Genomic DNA, 17,746 nt, shown 5'->3' on the forward strand with positions numbered 1-17,746 from the left:
CTTAACATTCACCCTAATTCTCATATTGTATAGCCAAGGCTCAGGCTTGGTAGCACTACAGAGGTTCATTATGAAAATCTGCAAAAAGAGAATGGTGGCGTCCATGAACAGAGCAATCACTGATTGCCCTTTGAGTAAACCCAAAGTATCTAACATCCTTATTTCACTCAACAGAGTTTCAAGAATTCAGTGTAGTTGAAATGGCACAGGGGACTACAAGATTCAATTGGGAACAAATTTGACAAAAAATGCTGTTAGCCTGATGCTATATTACAATCTTCTGTAAAAACCCAACCCTGCAGAGGTAATAAAAAATAAATCCCAGTTCTGCTGGATTTTTTTCTGTTTTAATTTAACATTTATGAACACCATAGTTATATGTACCCTGCTAGACAGATGAACTAGTGACTACGTGCAAGGGAGATGGCTAGAGTGGATTATTTGCTGAAGATTTACTGGAATCAACAGTCTCATCTACTACTACACCTAAATTCTTTTATCATTACGCAGCTTCCAGAAATTTGTACAAGGAGCGGGGAACTAAAAGTATTTCCAATATTACAAGCTGCAGTATGAACAATGTAATTTATAAGGCAAAGAAAGAAGGCAACATCAAGTTTCCTTTCTAAAAAAAAAGTCAACATATTAAAATGGTTTGGAAACCCCAAAACAAGTTGGAAAGAACTACTCAGTTAAGACGACACAATCCTCACATACCTGTAAGCACTCGCATAGCTCCATGCACTGCATTCAGATCCCCACTGACAAGCATTTCCATCAACAGATTGAAAAGCTCAGGCCAAGCTTCAGGCCAATCCCAATGAGCTATCGCTGAAACGGCATACGCAACACTTGAACGTACTTTGCTAATAGATTCTCGCAACCCATTGGGAAGCAGTTCCCTAATGGCAGCTTTTGCCTGTGGAAAATGAATGGTGGAGGAACTTAGCAAGGGACACCAATCATTTGCACAACACAGTAGGATGTACAGATGATATACTATTCCAAGTCACGTATCAGTAAATATCCAGCTGAGATGTATCCTATACAAAAAGTTCTCTATACATTTATAAATGGCTTTAACTTGGAAATCAAGGAAACACATCTCTCTTCCAAACTTGAGCATTATGTAACTGAGCAATTAATGAAAGTATTACCCTTTCTGTAGTCTCAGGAGGTCTAAACTTGTCTGACTGGGAACACCAATGAGTTTCCACATATTGTTTCAAGATCACAGAAGCCAGCTGCGAAGGAAAGCAAGGAAGATAAAACAAAACTGAGCTGTTGAAATTTAGGTCTTCACAGGTCCTTTTTATCTCTTAGATTGCCCACAGAAAGCGCAAAGCTCTCAACATTAGATAAACATGCTAATTCAGAAGATGCCTGCTTCTTTGGTGTCAAAGTACAAGAAAAGGAATGTCAGCCATCATAGATACTGTAGATTCTGGCATATTAGGCGACTGGGCGTATTAGACGCCCCCCCCCCAAATTGTCAGCTGCAATTTGGGGGTTCGTCTTATAAGCTCAGTCGCTTAATATGCTGGGCAGCTCCACGCACACCTCTTTTCCGGGGTTAAAAAGTAGTCTTATACACCAGAATCTACGGTATGTGCAAAGAGTGAGGATTTTGTTGTGGTCTGTGCTTCAGTAATAAAACAATGTAAACATTCAGAGGCAAGGCAATAAATGCACTTTTCAATAGACAAAAAGAACACTTTTTACAAGGACATAATCCTGTCTTACACGATACCATGTTCAAGAGTTAGCTTTCTTACATTCTTCACTCTGACAAGGGAGATAAGGACTGCCAGGATCAACATTCCAGTGAAGTCACTCGCCTTTGGACTGGCATGATCCTTCCTAAGTTAAGCACTTTTGTTTTCAAGGAGAGAAATTTAAGCATGTGCTCTCTCTCTCTCATTTGATTTAATGGGACTTAAATGTGCTCAACTTTAAAATGTTAAAAATTGAATGTCTTGATATTCATGTCTGTCTATTTTAAGAAAGACATCATGATTATACCAGAAAATGTGACGTACTTCAGCAGTAGCTTACTATTTTGTAATATGTATGTTCTGCTTCTATCTCAACGTAGCTAATACTCCCTTCTTGGGCAAGGTTCTGATGACTGCATTCTTCTGCACTGGTTCTCTAGGTTGAAGACTGGGGCACTGTTTTACAGTGGTTCCACTCCTATTTGGGCAGCTGTTTCTAGAAAGTGGTGCTAAGGGACTCCTACTCAGCTCTGTGGTATTAACATCTGTGGAAGGGGCAGGGAGAAGTGAGTCGTAATACATGAAAGTGAACATCCTCTGTACCAAAATAATTGCTCACCTGGTTATAGGGATAACAGGAAGCTGCTCAGCAAACAAATACTTTAACTTTAAATTATTTGAGACTGACCTGACGAATGGCCAGTGCTCCTTGGGGATCTACAGTCAATTCTGCCAAGTGAACACCAAATTCTGAAATTAAAAGAAAAAAAAGTAAGCTACTGGTAACACAATATCATGTTTCAGAGGTTATAACGCTGGGGAAACTACATTGTCATTTTTCATGTGTGACCCTTTATTCCTTGCACAGTCCATTCCCTATAGTTCCTGCCCTATTCTCAGCTTCTCTCCACCAACCTTTTAATTCAAAAATCCTATGAACAAAAGATATTTTCAATGAATGGGTTATAGCAGAAAGTCGGAGAAAAGAGGGGACATCTAGAAATCTGAACCATTTGAAGAAAATAACACTTTGTCGTTACTTTGCCACTAATACACAAATATAGATGATAAAAAATAATGTCTGGTTGGACCAGACATCCCAACCAAATGATTTACAAAGCAAAAAGGTCATTACAAAGCAAGAAGCTCATACAATTTGAAAGTGAAGCTTTAAAATTACAATCCTGTGTGTATCTAAGCAGTAAATATTTTATTTACCGTATTTTTCGCTCTATAAGACGCACCAGACCACAAGACGCACCTAGTTTTTGGAGGAGGAAAACAAGAAAAAAAATATTCTGAATCCCAGAAGCCAGAACAGCAAGAGGGATCACTGTGCAGCGAAGCCAGCAATCCTTCTTGCTGTTCTGGCTTCTGGGATAGCTGTGCAGCCTGCATTCGCTCCATAAGATGCACACACATTTCCCCTTACTTTTTAGGAGGGAAAAAGTGAGTCTTATAGAGCAAAAAATACGGTATTTAGATCAGAGACAGCAAACTGCTTTCAGGTGGAGGGCCACATGCCAGTAGTGAGTGGGGCTAAAAGCAGAAGTACGTAGAGCAACAAACATGACCCAGTCACACAAAATGCTTAAGTTTCCACAAGCACATGCATATATATCACCTTTCTCAATCATCCATCCAGATAAACAAGCATTCCAGTCAAGCATCAACTCACAAGGAGGAAATGGAGCATGGTTGCTAAGCTATGTGGCCCAAGAAGAAATCAAAGGGCCTGGAGGGTCACATGTGGCCTTGAGGTGTGAGATTCCCCACCCCAATTTTGTATTTCTACCTCCTTTATAAGGTAAAAAGCTTCACAAAGGAACTTATAACTATACTAACATAAATATGAGTTTAAAACTGTAAACATTCAATTAAAACAAATAATTCCTAATGTCTTCCAGTTCTATGGCTAGATTCCAGTTCTGCCAGTTCTATGGCACAAGAGAAGCTTCTGCACTTGGACACCATTGCAGCAGGTACGTACTGATCACGTTCACATCCTGTAATTATCCTATGCAAAATCCACTGATGACTGATGCAGTGCTAGTACAGTCCCTCAATATTTCCACCAACATCATCTCTGCAGTTTCTTATCTCCCTCTCCAATAAGACATTAATTATTCAAATTTATATATGTAGTTTTTTAACTCAGGGGTGGGACTTCTGGCTCACAGGGTGTTCCCATCCAGTCACCCCCTTTGCAATTCCCGCAATTTCACAAAGAAAAATGGGAAGATGTTGCTTTGCAGCAGAGCTGTTAAGTATTTCTGCTCCCCAACCTGTGTACTAATTCTTTCTTTTGCCAAGATATGTGATATCTTTGCAGGAAATGTAATTTGTATGCTGAGCTTTCCAACAAAACGACCCTTTTGTTTGTAAATGGACTTTAATCACTTCCCCACAAATCAGAGAAATGGTTCCCCTTTTGCTGATGCAAACCTTAACCATAACTTTTCCTCTACTCCACACATCTAAGCAGAGATAGATGGGGTAGGAGAGAGGGGGGGGGGAGGATAGGGTAACTGAAAGAGTCATTCAATCAAGTCATGCCTCCCTGTTTACCTATCCACTTCTTGGCTCCAGCATTAGACAGGTTTTCCCCAAAAGAATGAGGCCCTTGGGGGGCAAAAAAGATTTCCCAACATCAAGATTGGCCTCATTCCTACAACCCTGCATGACAAGGCAGTGTGCAGCCCATGGGTTCCGTGTCAAAGTACTCTTGTAGCCCATTTGGTATGAAAAGTTGGACTGCCCTGCCTCACATCATTATGTCAGGTGACTGACAGCCATCAACATTCAAAATATGCTGACCATTATGCAGGAAGGAGGGGTAAATGATCCTAAAAACTGATCACCTTTTCCTCTGCAGAGAACACCTTTGTATTCAAATCACTTCTTCTAGCACTCTCTAAATACAAGGCTTTCTGTGCAGCTATTTCCAGCTGAATGTATAGGCTGCAGCTGTGCAGGGCTCTCTCCAACACCAAAATATTAACTGATCATCTGTGACTGCAGAGAGCCCTAAGCTGTGCTTCAAAACCCCAACAATCAGCTGATAATTGGGACTTCAAAGCACCATGAAGAGGGCTTTGCTGGCACCTTTCTGGCCCAGCAGTGACTTTACGTTTCCCACATTTGACACCAGAAGGGCAGATATGCATGCATCGATCAAAATTGCCTGGCAGGACATACAGGGAGGCCCATGGGCTGTAGGTTCCCCACCCTGATATAGAGAATGCAATGCAAAATTCAAAAGGAGTCAATCTTTCTTTCTTGCTCCTGAATTTTTATGGGGCACAGTTCCTATAAAAGCAGGAGCATCCTAATTAAAAGAAGAAGCAATGTTAAATGTTTCTTTTGTTCAGAAATATTTTCTCAAACTACTTGTGGAACCAAAGCCAATACTAGTAGTAAAAAACTGCAAAACTGGCCTTTATCCAAGTACAGGCTCCATCAGCTAGGCTCAGTGAACACCACATGCTCAGGACTGAGTCTTGATCCCCGAGGGTTCTCCCTTCGCAGAAGAACATTGTTTAGGCTATACTGGAAGAGATCCAGAAAACCTCAAGTGAGAATAGGAAAGCAATTTCCCCCTCCAGTTCCAAGTCAGTGGAATCATTACAGTGGTGCCCCGCAAGACAAATGCCTCGCAAGACGAAAAACTCGCTAGACGAAAGGGTTTTGCGTTTTTTGAGCTGCTTCGCAAGACAAATTTCCCTATGGGCTTGCTTCGCAAGACGAAAAACGAAAACGTCTTGCAAGTTTGTTTCCTTTTTCTTAACACCGTTAATACAGTTGCGACTTGACTTCGAGGAACAACTCATAGAACGTGGTGTGGTAGCCTTTTTTGAGGTTTTTGAAGACTTTGGTGATTTTTGAAGCTTTTCCAAAACTTCTTTTGCAGCCATTTGGTAAGTTAAACTTTTAAAACTTTTTTTGTGGTTTTTGGATTTTGGGTTGGGGTGTTTGGAATTCAAGGACTTGGTGTTGGGGAGGGGTTTGCAAGAATCTGGAAGCTTGTGTGGTTTTTTTCTGCATTTTTATGATTTTCTGTGACCATTGGGCCACTCTGCTGGTTTTTTTAAAAAAATCTGGATTTGAAATTCTGTGTGGTGGGTGGCTGGGGGAACAGTTGAGGAGGGGTTTGCAAGAATCTGGAAGCTTGTTTTTTTTTCCTGCATTTTTATGATTTTCTGCGACCATTGGGCCACTCTGCTGTTTTTTTTAAAAAATTCTGGATTTGAATTTCTGTGTGGTGGGTGGCTGGGGGAACAGTTGAGGAGGGGTTTGCAAGAATCTGGAAGCTTGTGTGGTTTTTTTCTGCATTTTTATGATTTTCTGTGACCATTGGGCCACTCTGCTGTTTTTTAAAAAAAATTCTGGATTTGAATTTCTGTGTGGTGGGTGGCTGGGGGAACAGTTGAGGAGGGGGTTCTTCAGCAAGAAGCAAAGAGTGGAAGAGGAAACTTCTTCGAGGTGTCCCCCAGAGTCTTAGAAAATGTCCTGTACACTTTGTTGATTTTTAAATGTTTTTCTGTCATGTTTAGAAACTTAATTTATTGTTCCTTCAATTTTTGAAATGCTCTTTACAGTATGTGTGACTTTAAAGAGCACTTAATAAACTCTTGTTGTACCAAATTTGGCTTTGTTTCGACTTTTTTTGACCATAGGAACGCATTAATTGAATTTCAATGCATTCCTATGGGATTTTGTGCTTCGCAAGACGAAAAATTCGCTAGACGAAAAAACTCGCGGAACGAATTAATTTCGTCTTGCGAGGCACCACTGTATATGACCACTATGGTTACCTAGTCTTGTAACCATAGGAGTAATCTGAACTCAGGAAGACTGAGGAGGATTTAAAGCACTGCTTGGTGTCAATTTTGGATTGGCAGTGAGCAAACAAGCTGCAACTTAATCCAGACAAAGTGGAAATATTGTTGGGTGAGGAGATTGGAAACTGGGAGGTAGATGTAAAACTTGTTTTGGATGGGACTGCACCACCCTGAACATCAGACTCAATACTGGAGTGCTCCTGGATTCAGCTCAGTGCCTAGAAGCCAGATAGTGAGGGTGTGTAGAATGCATTTTATGGTTTCAGCTGGCACATGGCCTCTTTCATTCATGCTGTAGTAAATGGGCCGCTACACTGTGAAGAAGAAGAAGAAGAAGAAGAGTTTGGATTTGATATCCCGCCTTTCACTCCCCTTCAGGAGTCTCAAAGCGGCTAACATTCTCCTTTCCCTTCCTCCCCCACAACAAACACTCTGTGAGGTGAGTGGGGCTGAGAGACTTCAAAGAAGTGTGACTGGCCCAAGGTCACCCAGCAGCTGCATGTGGAGGAGCGGGGAATCGAACCCAGTTCACCAGATTACGAGACTACCGCTCTTAACCACTACACCACACTGAACCAAGGCATTATGTAGGACTCACAGTTTGGATCATCTCTCTATTATCATCTGATCTCCATTGGTTACCAATTTGTCCCTGGGCTAAATTCAAAGTTCTGCTTTTGACGTTAAACAGCATAGGACTGGATACTAAGAACAGTCTTAAGAATCCAGCTGAACACAGAAGTCAACTTCAGAATCCCAACTCTATGCCCCTCTACCATAAGAAGTGAACCTGGTGGGCATTAGGGACAGGATCTTCTGTTGTGCCGCAAAGATTACTGAACACCCTCCCCAAAAAGGTATGTACAAGATATGTAAACATACATCCTTACAAAAGACTTTTTGGGCGCTGCACTTTAATCATAGGGTGCTGATACTGCCATTTAAAAAAATAATGATTCCTGATATTTTAAAATTGTGGTTACATTTGTTTTTTAATTTAAATGTATACTTCAATTTGATTATATTTTGTTAGCAGCTGAATATTTACCTAAGACAGAAACACAAGACAAAAATATTTTGAAAAAGATATTTGTTTACAGTAAAGTTCAACTATGCTATCACTGCAAAGACAAACATCTATAATGAAGCAAAGACATAACTACTGAGAAGCAATGCTGCATTCAAACTGTGTTTTAAATGAAACCAAGTACTTTAACTTATTCACATAACAGCAGAAGATGACATCCTTAATGCTGATTGTTGACATTCTTGCATGGACCTTGATCTAATCCAGCAAAACCTAGCTCAGTGGTACATGCAAGCAGTGGTACAGGCTTGCAAGCAGAAAGTCCCAGGTCAAATCCCTGACACTACCAGTTAGGGTTGAGAGAGACTCCTGCCTGAAATCCTGGAGACCCACTGCCAGTCAATGTAGACAATACTGAGCTAGATGAAATAATGGCCCAACCGTGGTATAAGGCAGCTTCCTATGCTGCCATAAAAAGTGCATACTCAGGATCACCTAGCACAGATTAATTATGCACACTTGATTTAGACCAGAGGTGACTAACCAGTGACCCTCCAATGCCTTTGGACTCTCAATTCCATTAGCCTCATTCAGTATGGTCAATGGTCAGAGATGATGGAAGCTGTAGTCCAACAACATCTGGAGGATCTTGGGTTAGCCACCCTTGTTTTATACGTTTAAAACATATTGGTGATTTGCAGTGAGGCAAGACTGAGGGCAGTCCTAGAAAGTTTCCAGGGAAATAGTGATGGCCAGCTGTGGGGTGGCCACTGAGATACATCTCATGTGACATGCTCTTTCACATAATTTAAGTGCTCTGACAGATATGACATATGCTGTCATATGCTATCTCAACTGAAGCTTGCAAAACTCTTCCTGAGCAACACTATGTAGAATGCTTCACACTAGCCTATTCTCACGGTTATTACTTAAAACCATTAACTATTTTCCCTAATTGCAATCTCATAGCCATTGCTTTCCCATCAAATGGACTCTGTGAAGAGGTATCTTTGGCTGTGAGATGGGTCAAAAATGCCCCGTTTTCAAACCAGAGACGAGATTCAGGGCCCACCTCAGCTAGCAATAGGTTCACAACTCTTAAAATTCAACTCAGAGCCCTCTGGATAGGAAATAACTACCTGAATAATTGCTAGGGCGGGAAAAAACCTACTTGAATAATTGCTAGGGCAAACTAGTGTTAATTTGCTTGTGTTTCCAGTTTCAGCATAACAAAATCTGCAGGTTCTGCCAAATACTACTACTACTTTTAAAATAAATAACCTATTCAGAAGGCGCAGGATGAAAATGTGACAGTTTTGAATGATGTATGTAAGCTACAACACATCAGAGGGCCCAATGGTGATTGCTCACCCCATACTGTACCATTACATGATCATATAATGCGAAAGAGTCTGGGCTTGCTGCTAAAAGTAGAAGTGTGACATGTCCCCAAGCTTGCTTGAAGCAGCCACTCCTAGAATGAGCAATTCTCATTTGTTCTGTAACAGGAGGGCTGACCTCAGATCTTCAAAGCAGCTATCAGCTCATATTTGATACTACAAGCTGCATATAAATTTTCCCTGTAGGTGCGAGCACCTGACACTTGGGTTATGTAAGAAATAGGTTAGGAATCGTTGAATTTATATGGGGAGGAGGGTAAGAGTGTGTGTGAACAGACCAATACTATCCTTTCAAGAGTCTGAAATCCTGCACCTCTGTCAATTTGCCTACAGCCCCTGAATATATCCTGCATTTAATTTTCAATAGTACATACTCAAGATTAATCCTTTACAGTGATACCTTGGGTTACATACGCTTCAGGTTACACACCCCGCTAACCCAGAAATAGTGCTTCAGGTTAAGAACTTTGCTTCAGGATAAGAACAGAAATTGTGCTCCGGCGGCCCGGCGGCAGCTGGAGGCCCCATTAGCTAAAGTGGTACTTCAGGTTAAGAACAGTTTCAGGTTAAGAACGGACCTCCAGAACGAATTAAGTACTTAACCTGACCACTGTATTTCCAGTGGGTCAGCTAATCTGAAGTGGCTTGCCTTATGTAATATAAGTTCAGTGCTGTTGAGGTGGACCCAGTGTCTAAATAAATTTATGACCAGTCATCACTATCATCAGGAGCATTAACTCATGATTGGGCCAAACGACCATCAGCCCTCATTAAGAGAATGGTTTATATGGGTTTAAGTTTCCACCAATAAATAGATATGAGAGTTTGTTAGAACATAAAACACCATGGTGGTTATCACCATTGGAGGCTACAAGTGTAAAAAAGTTAAATATGGAAGGAAATTGGGTCACCTATGAAGATTTGGTGATCGAAATAGAGAATCAGTGGAAATTAAAATCTATGAAGAAATTAAAACTTTGTGAAAGATTGGTTGCATTATTGTCAAATAAGTGAAATATTTAAAGAAGATAAGAAAAACAATGGATTTGAATATACAAAATCCAGGTTTGAAGTAGATTTGTTGAGTTCTAAAATTTAAATATTGTCAAAAATGTATAAACTACTTTTAGAATGGCATGTGAAAGATGAGGAAGTTAAATCAGTTATGATACACTGGGCAAAGGATACTGGTTATAATATACAATTAGAGGATTGGGGAAAACTTTGGAAAGATGGAATAAATTTTACAGCTTGCAGTCCGCTTAAAGAAAATGTAATGGAAATGATGTATAGGAGGTATATAACACCAGTGAAGTTAGCAAAAATGTACAGACGAAATAATCAATGTTGGAAATCTAAAGAAAAAGAAGGAACGTTCTACCATATGTGGTGGGTTTGTAAGAAAGTGAAGGCTTTCCGGGAAATAATATATAATGAACTTTAAATAATGTTGAAATATACATTTGTAAAGAAACCAGAAGCCTTTCTATTGGGTATTGTAGATAAATACATAAGCAAGATAAAATATTGCTTTTGTATGCAACAACTGCAGCAAAGGTATTATTGGCCCAAAAATGGAAACGGGAAGAGATCCCAACAAAAGAAGAGTGGCAGATGAAGTTAATGGACTATGCCGTGTTGGCGAAACTAACTGGGAAAATTCGGAACCAGCAGGACCAGACATTTACAAAAGACTGGAATAAATTTAAATTTTATTTGAGAGACAACTGTAAACAATTGACATCGTTAGTAGGGCTACAAGAAGTTTTGTAAGGTTAGAGATATCAATTATTATCAATATGATGTTTAAATGGTGTATTTAAGATTTGGATTTAAGGGTAAAAACAATGCATAATAACAAAATGCAATTGTTCTTTAGTCGTGTCCGACTCTTTGTGACCCCATGGACCAGAGCACGCCAGGCACTCCTGTCTTCCACTGCCTCCCGCAGTTTGGTCAAACTCATGCTGGTCGCTTTGAGAACACTGTCCAACCATCTCGTCCTCTGTCATCCCCTTCTCCTTGTGCCCTCAATCTTTCCCAACATCAGGGTCTTTTCCAGGGAGTCTTCTCTTCTCATGAGGTAGCCAAAATATTGGAGCCTCAGCTTCAGGATCTATCCTTCCAGTGAGCACTCAGGGCTGATTTCCTTCAGAATGGATAGGTTTGATCTTCTTGCAGTCCATGGGACTCTCAAGAGTCCAGCACCATAATTCAAAAGCATCAATTCTTCAGTGATCAGCCTTCTTTATGGTCCAGCTCTCACTTCCATACATCGCTACTGGGAAAACCATGGCTTTAACTATACGGACCTTCGTTGGCAAGGTGATGTCTCTGCTTTTTAAGATGCTGTCTAGGTTTGTCATTGCTTTTCTCCCAAGAAACAGGCTGTCACCATCTGCAGTGATCATGGAGCCCAGGAAAGTAAAATCTCTCACTGCCTCCATTTGCCAGGAGGTGATGGGCCCAGTGGCCATGATCTTCGTTTTTTTGATGTTGAGCTTCAGACCATATTTTGCGCTCTCCTCTTTCACCCTCATTAAAAGGTTCTTTAATTCCTCCTCACTTTCTGCCATCAAGGTTGTGCCATCTGCATATCTGAGGTTGTTGATATTTCTTCCGGCGATCTTAATTCTGGCTTGGGATTCATCCAGCCCAGCCTTTTGCATGATGAATTCTGCATATAAGTTAAATAAGCAGGGAGACAATATACAGCCTTGTCATACTCCTTTCCCAATTTTGAACCAATCAGTTGTTCCATATCTAGTTCTAACTGTAGCTTCTTGTCCCACATAGAGATTTCTCAGGAGACAGATGAGGTGATCAGGCACTCCCATTTCTTTAAGAACTTCCCATAGTTTGCTGTGGTCGACACAGTCAAAGGCTTTTGCATAGTCAATGAAGCAGAAGTAGATGTCTTTCTGGAACTCTCTAGCTTTCTCCATAATCCAGCACATGTTTGCAATTTGGTCTCTGGTTCCTCTGCCCCTTCGAAATCCAGCTTGCACTTCTGGGAGTTCTCGGTCCACATACTGCTTAAGCCTGCCTTGTAGAATTTTAAGCATAATCTTGCTAGCATGTGAAATGAGTGCAATTGCGCGGTAGTTGGAGCATTCTTTGGCACTGCCCTTCTTTGGGATTGGGATGTAGACTGATCTTCTCCAATCCTCTGGCCACTGCTGAGTTTTCCAAATTTGCTGGCGTATTGAGTGTAGCACCCTAACAGCATCATCTTTTAAAATTTTAAATAGTTCAGCTGGAATACCATCACTTCCACTGGCCTTGTTATTTGCAGTGCTTTCTAAGGCCCATTTGACGTCACTCTCCAGGATGTCTGGCTCAAGGTCAGCAACCACACTACCTGGGGTGTACGAGCCATCTATATCTTTCTGGTATAATTCCTCTGTGTATTCTTGCCACCTCTTCTTGATGTCTTTTGCTTCTGTTAGGTCCTTACCACTTTTGTCCTTTATTATGGTAATCTTTGTACGAAATGTTCCTTTCATATCTCCAATTTTTTTGAACAGATCTCTGGTTTTTCCCATTCTATTGTTTTCCTCTATTTCTTTGCATTACTTGTTTAAGAAGGCCTTCTTGTCTCTCTTTGCTATTTTTTGGAAATCTGCATTCAATTTCATGTATCTTTCACTATCTCCCTCACATTTTGCTTGCCTTCTCTCCCCCACTATTTGTAAGGCCTCGTTGGATAGCCACTTTGCTTTCTTGCATTTCCTTTTCAATGGGATGGTTTTCGTTGCTGCCTCCTGTATAATGTTACGAGCCTCCATCCATAGTTCTTCAGGCACCCTGACCACCAAATCTAAATCCTTAAACCTATTCCTCACTTCCACTGTGTATTCATAAGGGATTTGATTTAGATTGTATCTTACCGGCCCAGTGGTTTTTCCTACTTTCTTCAGTTTAAGCTTGAATTTTGCTATAAGAAGCTGATGATCTGAGCCACAGTCAGCTCCAGGTTTTGTTTTTGCTGACTGTATAGAGCTTCTCCATCTTTGGCTGCAGAGAATATAATCAATCTGATTTCAATGCTGCCCATCTGGTGATGTCCATGTGTAGAGTCGTCTCTTGTGTTGTTGGAAAAGTTGTTCCTTTTATCTCTTGACTCCCTACTTTAGCATTCCAATCCCCTATAATGAGAAGAACATCCTTCTTTGGTGTCATTTCTAGAAGGTGTTGTAAGTCTTCATAGAATTGGTCAATTTCAGTTTCTTTAGCACCAGTGGTTGGTGCATAAACTTGGATTACTGTGATGTTAAAAGGTCTGCCTTAGATTTGTATCAAGATTATTCTAACATTTTTGAGATTGTATCCCAGTACAGCTTTTGCCACTCTTTTGTTGACTATGAGGGCCACTCCATTTCTTTTACGGGATTCTTGCCCACAGTAGTAGATATGATGGTCATCCAAACTGAATTTGCCCATTCCCGTCCATTTTAGTTCACTGATGCCCAGGATGTCAATATTTATTCTTGCCATCTCATTTTTGACCACATCCAACTTACCAAGGTTCATGGTTCTTACATTCCAGGTTCCTATGTAATATTTTTCTTTACAGCATTGGACTTTCCTTTTGCTTCCAAGCATATCCGCAACTGAGCAACCTTTCGGCTTTGGTCCAGCCGCTTCATCAGCTCTGAATCTACTTGTACTTGTCCTCTGCTCTTCCTCAGTAGCATGTTGGACGCCTTCTGACCTGAGGGGCTCATCTTCCAGTGTCATAACTTTTATATGTCTGTTGTCTTTGTACATGGAGTTTTCTTGGCAGGGATACTGGAGTGGCTTGCCGGTTCCTGCTCCAGGTGGATCACGTTTGGTCAAAACTCTCCACTATGACCTGTCCATCTTGGGTGGCCCTGCATGGCATAGCTCATAGCTTCTCTGAGTTATTCAAGCCCCTTCACCACAGCAAGGCAGTGATCCATGAAGGGACAAAATGCAATATCAGAGTATAATTAGGAAAACCATTAGTTAAGTAGGAGGGAAGTCTCAAGCAAAGATGGTGAAGTGATTTTTATATATTACAGTGGTGCCTCGCAAGATGAAATTAATTCGTTCCGCAAGTCTCTTCGTCTTGCGAGTTTTTCGTCTTGCGATGCACGGTTTCCCATAGGAATGCATTGAAAATCAATTAATGCGTTCCTAGGGAAACCGCCTTCAGACCAGGTCCGGGGACAGTCTGTCCCCGGACCTCTTCTGAAGGCTGGGGGGGGGGGCAAGGGCTTTTCTTCCCACCCCCAGCATTTTAAAAAACCCCGGGACAGCGGAGGACTTCTCCGCTGTCCGGGCGATCTTAAAATGCTGGCGGGCGGCATTTTAAAATCGCCCCGGGACAGCGGAGGACTTCTCCGCTGTCCAGGGCGATTTAAAAGCCCTCCGGGACAGGCAGGCAGGGGGGAGCAAAGACTTTCGCCCCCCGCCCGCCTTCAGAAGGTGTTCCCTCCCCCCCGCCCGGCTTCGGAGCACCGTTCCGAAGCCGGGCGGCGGCGGCAGGTGTTCCCTCCCCCCGCCCGGCTTCGGAGCACCGTTCCGAAGCCGGGCGGCGGCGGCAGGTGTTCCCTCCCCCCCGCCCGGCTTCGGAGCACCGTTCCGAAGCCGGGCGGCGGCGGCAGGTGTTCCCTCCCCCCCGCCCGGCTTCGGAGCACCGTTCCGAAGCCGGGCGGCGGCGGCAGGTGTTCCCTCCCCCCGCCGCCCGGCTTCGGAGCACCGTTCCGAAGCCGGGCGGCGGCGGCAGGTGTTCCCTCCCCCCCGCCCGGCTTCGGAGCACCGTTCCGAAGCCGGGCGGCGGCGGGAGGTGTTCCCTCCCCCCGCCGCCCGGCTTCGGAGCACCGTTCCGAAGCCGGGCGGCGGCGGCAGGTGTTCCCTCCCCCCCGCCCGGCTTCGGAGCACCGTTCCGAAGCCGGGCGGCGGCGGGAGGTCTTCCCTCCCCCCCGCCCGGCTTCGGAGCACCGTTCCGAAGCCGGGCGGCGGCGGGAGGTGTTCCCTCCCCCCGCCGCCCGGCTTCGGAGCACCGTTCCGAAGCCGGGCGGCGGCGGCGGCAGGTGTTCCCTCCCCCCCGCCCGGCTTCGGAGCACCGTTCCGAAGCCGGGCGGCGGCGGGAGGTCTTCCCTCCCCCCCGCCCGGCTTCGGAGCACCGTTCCGAAGCCGGGCGGCGGCGGGAGGTGTTCCCTCCCCCCCGCCCGGCTTCGGAGGAGCCTTCCGAAGCCCGGCGGCGGCAGGAGGTGTTCCCGCCCCGCCGCCCGGCTTCGGAGGAGCCTTCCCCGCTGTCCCTGAGATTTCCCTATGGGCTGTCGTCTTGCGAAGCAAGCCCATAGGGAAATTCGTTTTGCGAAGCGCCTCCAAAACGGAAAACCCTTTCGTCTAGCGGGTTTTCCGTCTTGCGAGGCGTTCGTCTTGCGGGGTACCACTGTATATGTAAGATGGACGTTTTGTCAATTTTTAAAAATAAAATTTAATAAAAATTATATATATTAAAAAATAAGTTTCCATCAACAGTGTTTTGAAACCTTTCAGCCAGGTGACCACAGATGATTTCTCTCTGAATCTCTTTTCTGCTAGGTGCTCTGAAATATCTAACTAGCTAAGTCAAGATATTTACTTAGTTCATTTTAAGTCTCTCTGTGTGTTTTTGCCTTCCCTTTTCTTCTCCCCACCTTTCACCAAATAAAATTTCATATAGTTTGACATTTGGCTTCAATTGTTTTAAAAGGCCATTATCTGGAGTGTCTCATAATGTCTCTTCCCCACATGCTCAACAATATGGTTAGGTTTTGTGTTTTAAGGCTAGTTTATGACTTGGTGTACCCTAAGCATTGGAAAAGTGAGTCCAAAGCTGCTTCCTGTTTAATATTTTTATGAGCTCTCAAAAAAAATGAGGCAGCCTAGAGTTTTCTGCAGGCTAGTATTATCCTATTGTGATGACCTATGACACTCTCATACTTTCATACACAATAGTGTACTGTAAATTCTCTTCAATCCAGCATTCCTTAGTGCAATCAGCTCTTGAAATGTAAGAATTAAGCAAAAAAAGTGGGCTGGCTTGCAGGATAGGTACAGATAAAGCTAAGTTACAAAGAAAACATGCACAACTTACTTCTGATCTTAAAACATACATCATTAAAGCTCAATCCTATGTGAAGAAGCCTCATGGATAAGCCTTCTCAGAAGGCTATACAACTGATTTCTTTTATTGCAATAATTAGTGACACTTTAATAGTGCCATCTCTGTCCTCTTTGTACGATTAATCTTTCTGCCCTCTCCACCAATACCTCAACACACATTTGTACTTTACTCAGCAGACATCTCCAATTAAGTTGTGCCAGAGATAGAAGTTCATCAACTGAAAGAAACCACATTGGGAGAAGCTTCAGCTGGGTTGGGTGTCTGAAGGAAGTTCCCTTTGAAGTGACATAATCAAACTGCTTAAAACAGACAAAACCAGAAAATATAGTACAAATACGCATAAATATTGGTACTTCTCCTTCAAGCAATGACAGCTTTCAAACAACAAGAACAGCATCACAAAAGTGCTATATTGTTCATGACTTGCTTCTGAAAGTACCGTATTTTTCAATCTATAGGACGCACTTTTTCCCCTCCAAAAATGAAGGGGAAATTTGTGTGCGTCCTATGGAGCGAATGCAGGCTTTCGCTGAAGCCTGGAGAGCAAGAGGGGTCGGTGCGCACCGACCCCTCTCGCTCTCCAGGCTTCAGGCAGCTATCCGCAAGCCTTCGGAGGAAGCCAAAACAGCCAGCGGGATGGATCCCGCTCGCTGTCTTGGCTTCTTTGCTCTTTGGGACGGGGGGGGGGATAATTTTTTTCCCTTTATTTCCCCCCCTAAAAACTAGGCGCGCCCTATGGTCCGGTGCGCCCTATAGAGCAAAAAATACAGTAGGTAGTTATGCCTCTCCCCCCCATAGCTCCACTTGCCTGCATAACACGTTTGCACAACAGTGACCAAGTAGCAATCCTATCTGCCCACAACACATTACATACTACAATCTCAGGAATTTTCTTCTCATTAGTCATTTAAGTTACCAGACTGGGGGTGGCAAGAGAGGGAAAGGAGATAAATTTCTTAAAGGCTTATTTAACTTGAATTTGCTATTGAAAACATTGTTTTAAATTTTTAACAAAATATTCCTAACACATAAGCACATAAATAATTCAAAAATCGATAAATAAAGCTAAAGCAGATTTTTTTTCCTATTGTGGTATTTTGGCAAGAGAAATTACCGTAATTTCCTTAGAACAGGGTTGGGACACATGGTGTCCATCAGCTAATGGTTGGAATACACGTCTTATTACCCCTGATGACTGACTGTCCTGGCTGAGACTGGTGGGAGTTGGATCTAACCACATATAAGCACACATGTATGTATGTATGTATGTATGCATATGGGTATATATCAACACATATAACACACACACAAACAACTAATAACCACACAGAATTCAGATCTTATTATAACTCTCTACATTAAACTGAAGTAATTTATTAAGTTTATGGAACTGCTATGTCTAAATCTATGGAGTTCAAATGGGTTTTAGAGCACATTTAAAAAGCCTAATTTGGAAATTATGGAGTGAAGTATCAGCACATTCAGACTCTGCAATTTAGACATGCAATGCTTCAGACCTTGTTGATCTGCACCAGTTCACATGGTAGATCACAATCTGTGTGGGAATATTTACATACCAGGCACTCCCACAGCTAGCTTATCACAGTGAGCATAACAATGCT

At 42.7% G+C, this 17,746-nt stretch overlaps 1 protein-coding gene across 1 annotated transcript in view; it reads right to left on the reverse strand.

The window, feature by feature from the left end:
* The window catches only part of IPO9 (importin 9), a 42,989-nt gene that overhangs the window by 22,366 nt on the left and 2,877 nt on the right, over positions 1–17,746 (reverse strand). Inside the window, exons 2-4 of the mRNA XM_081010587.1 lie at positions 2,404–2,465; positions 1,158–1,244; positions 718–919 (exon numbers count right to left, since the gene is read on the reverse strand). Coding sequence (XP_080866713.1) covers positions 718–919; positions 1,158–1,244; positions 2,404–2,465 — 351 coding nt within the window. The remainder of the gene's footprint in view (positions 1–717; positions 920–1,157; positions 1,245–2,403; positions 2,466–17,746) is intronic.

The sequence above is a fragment of the Podarcis pityusensis genome (assembly GCF_964106645.2).
Source record: "Podarcis pityusensis genome assembly, chromosome: 6".
NCBI classification, from domain to species: domain Eukaryota; kingdom Metazoa; phylum Chordata; class Lepidosauria; order Squamata; family Lacertidae; genus Podarcis; species Podarcis pityusensis.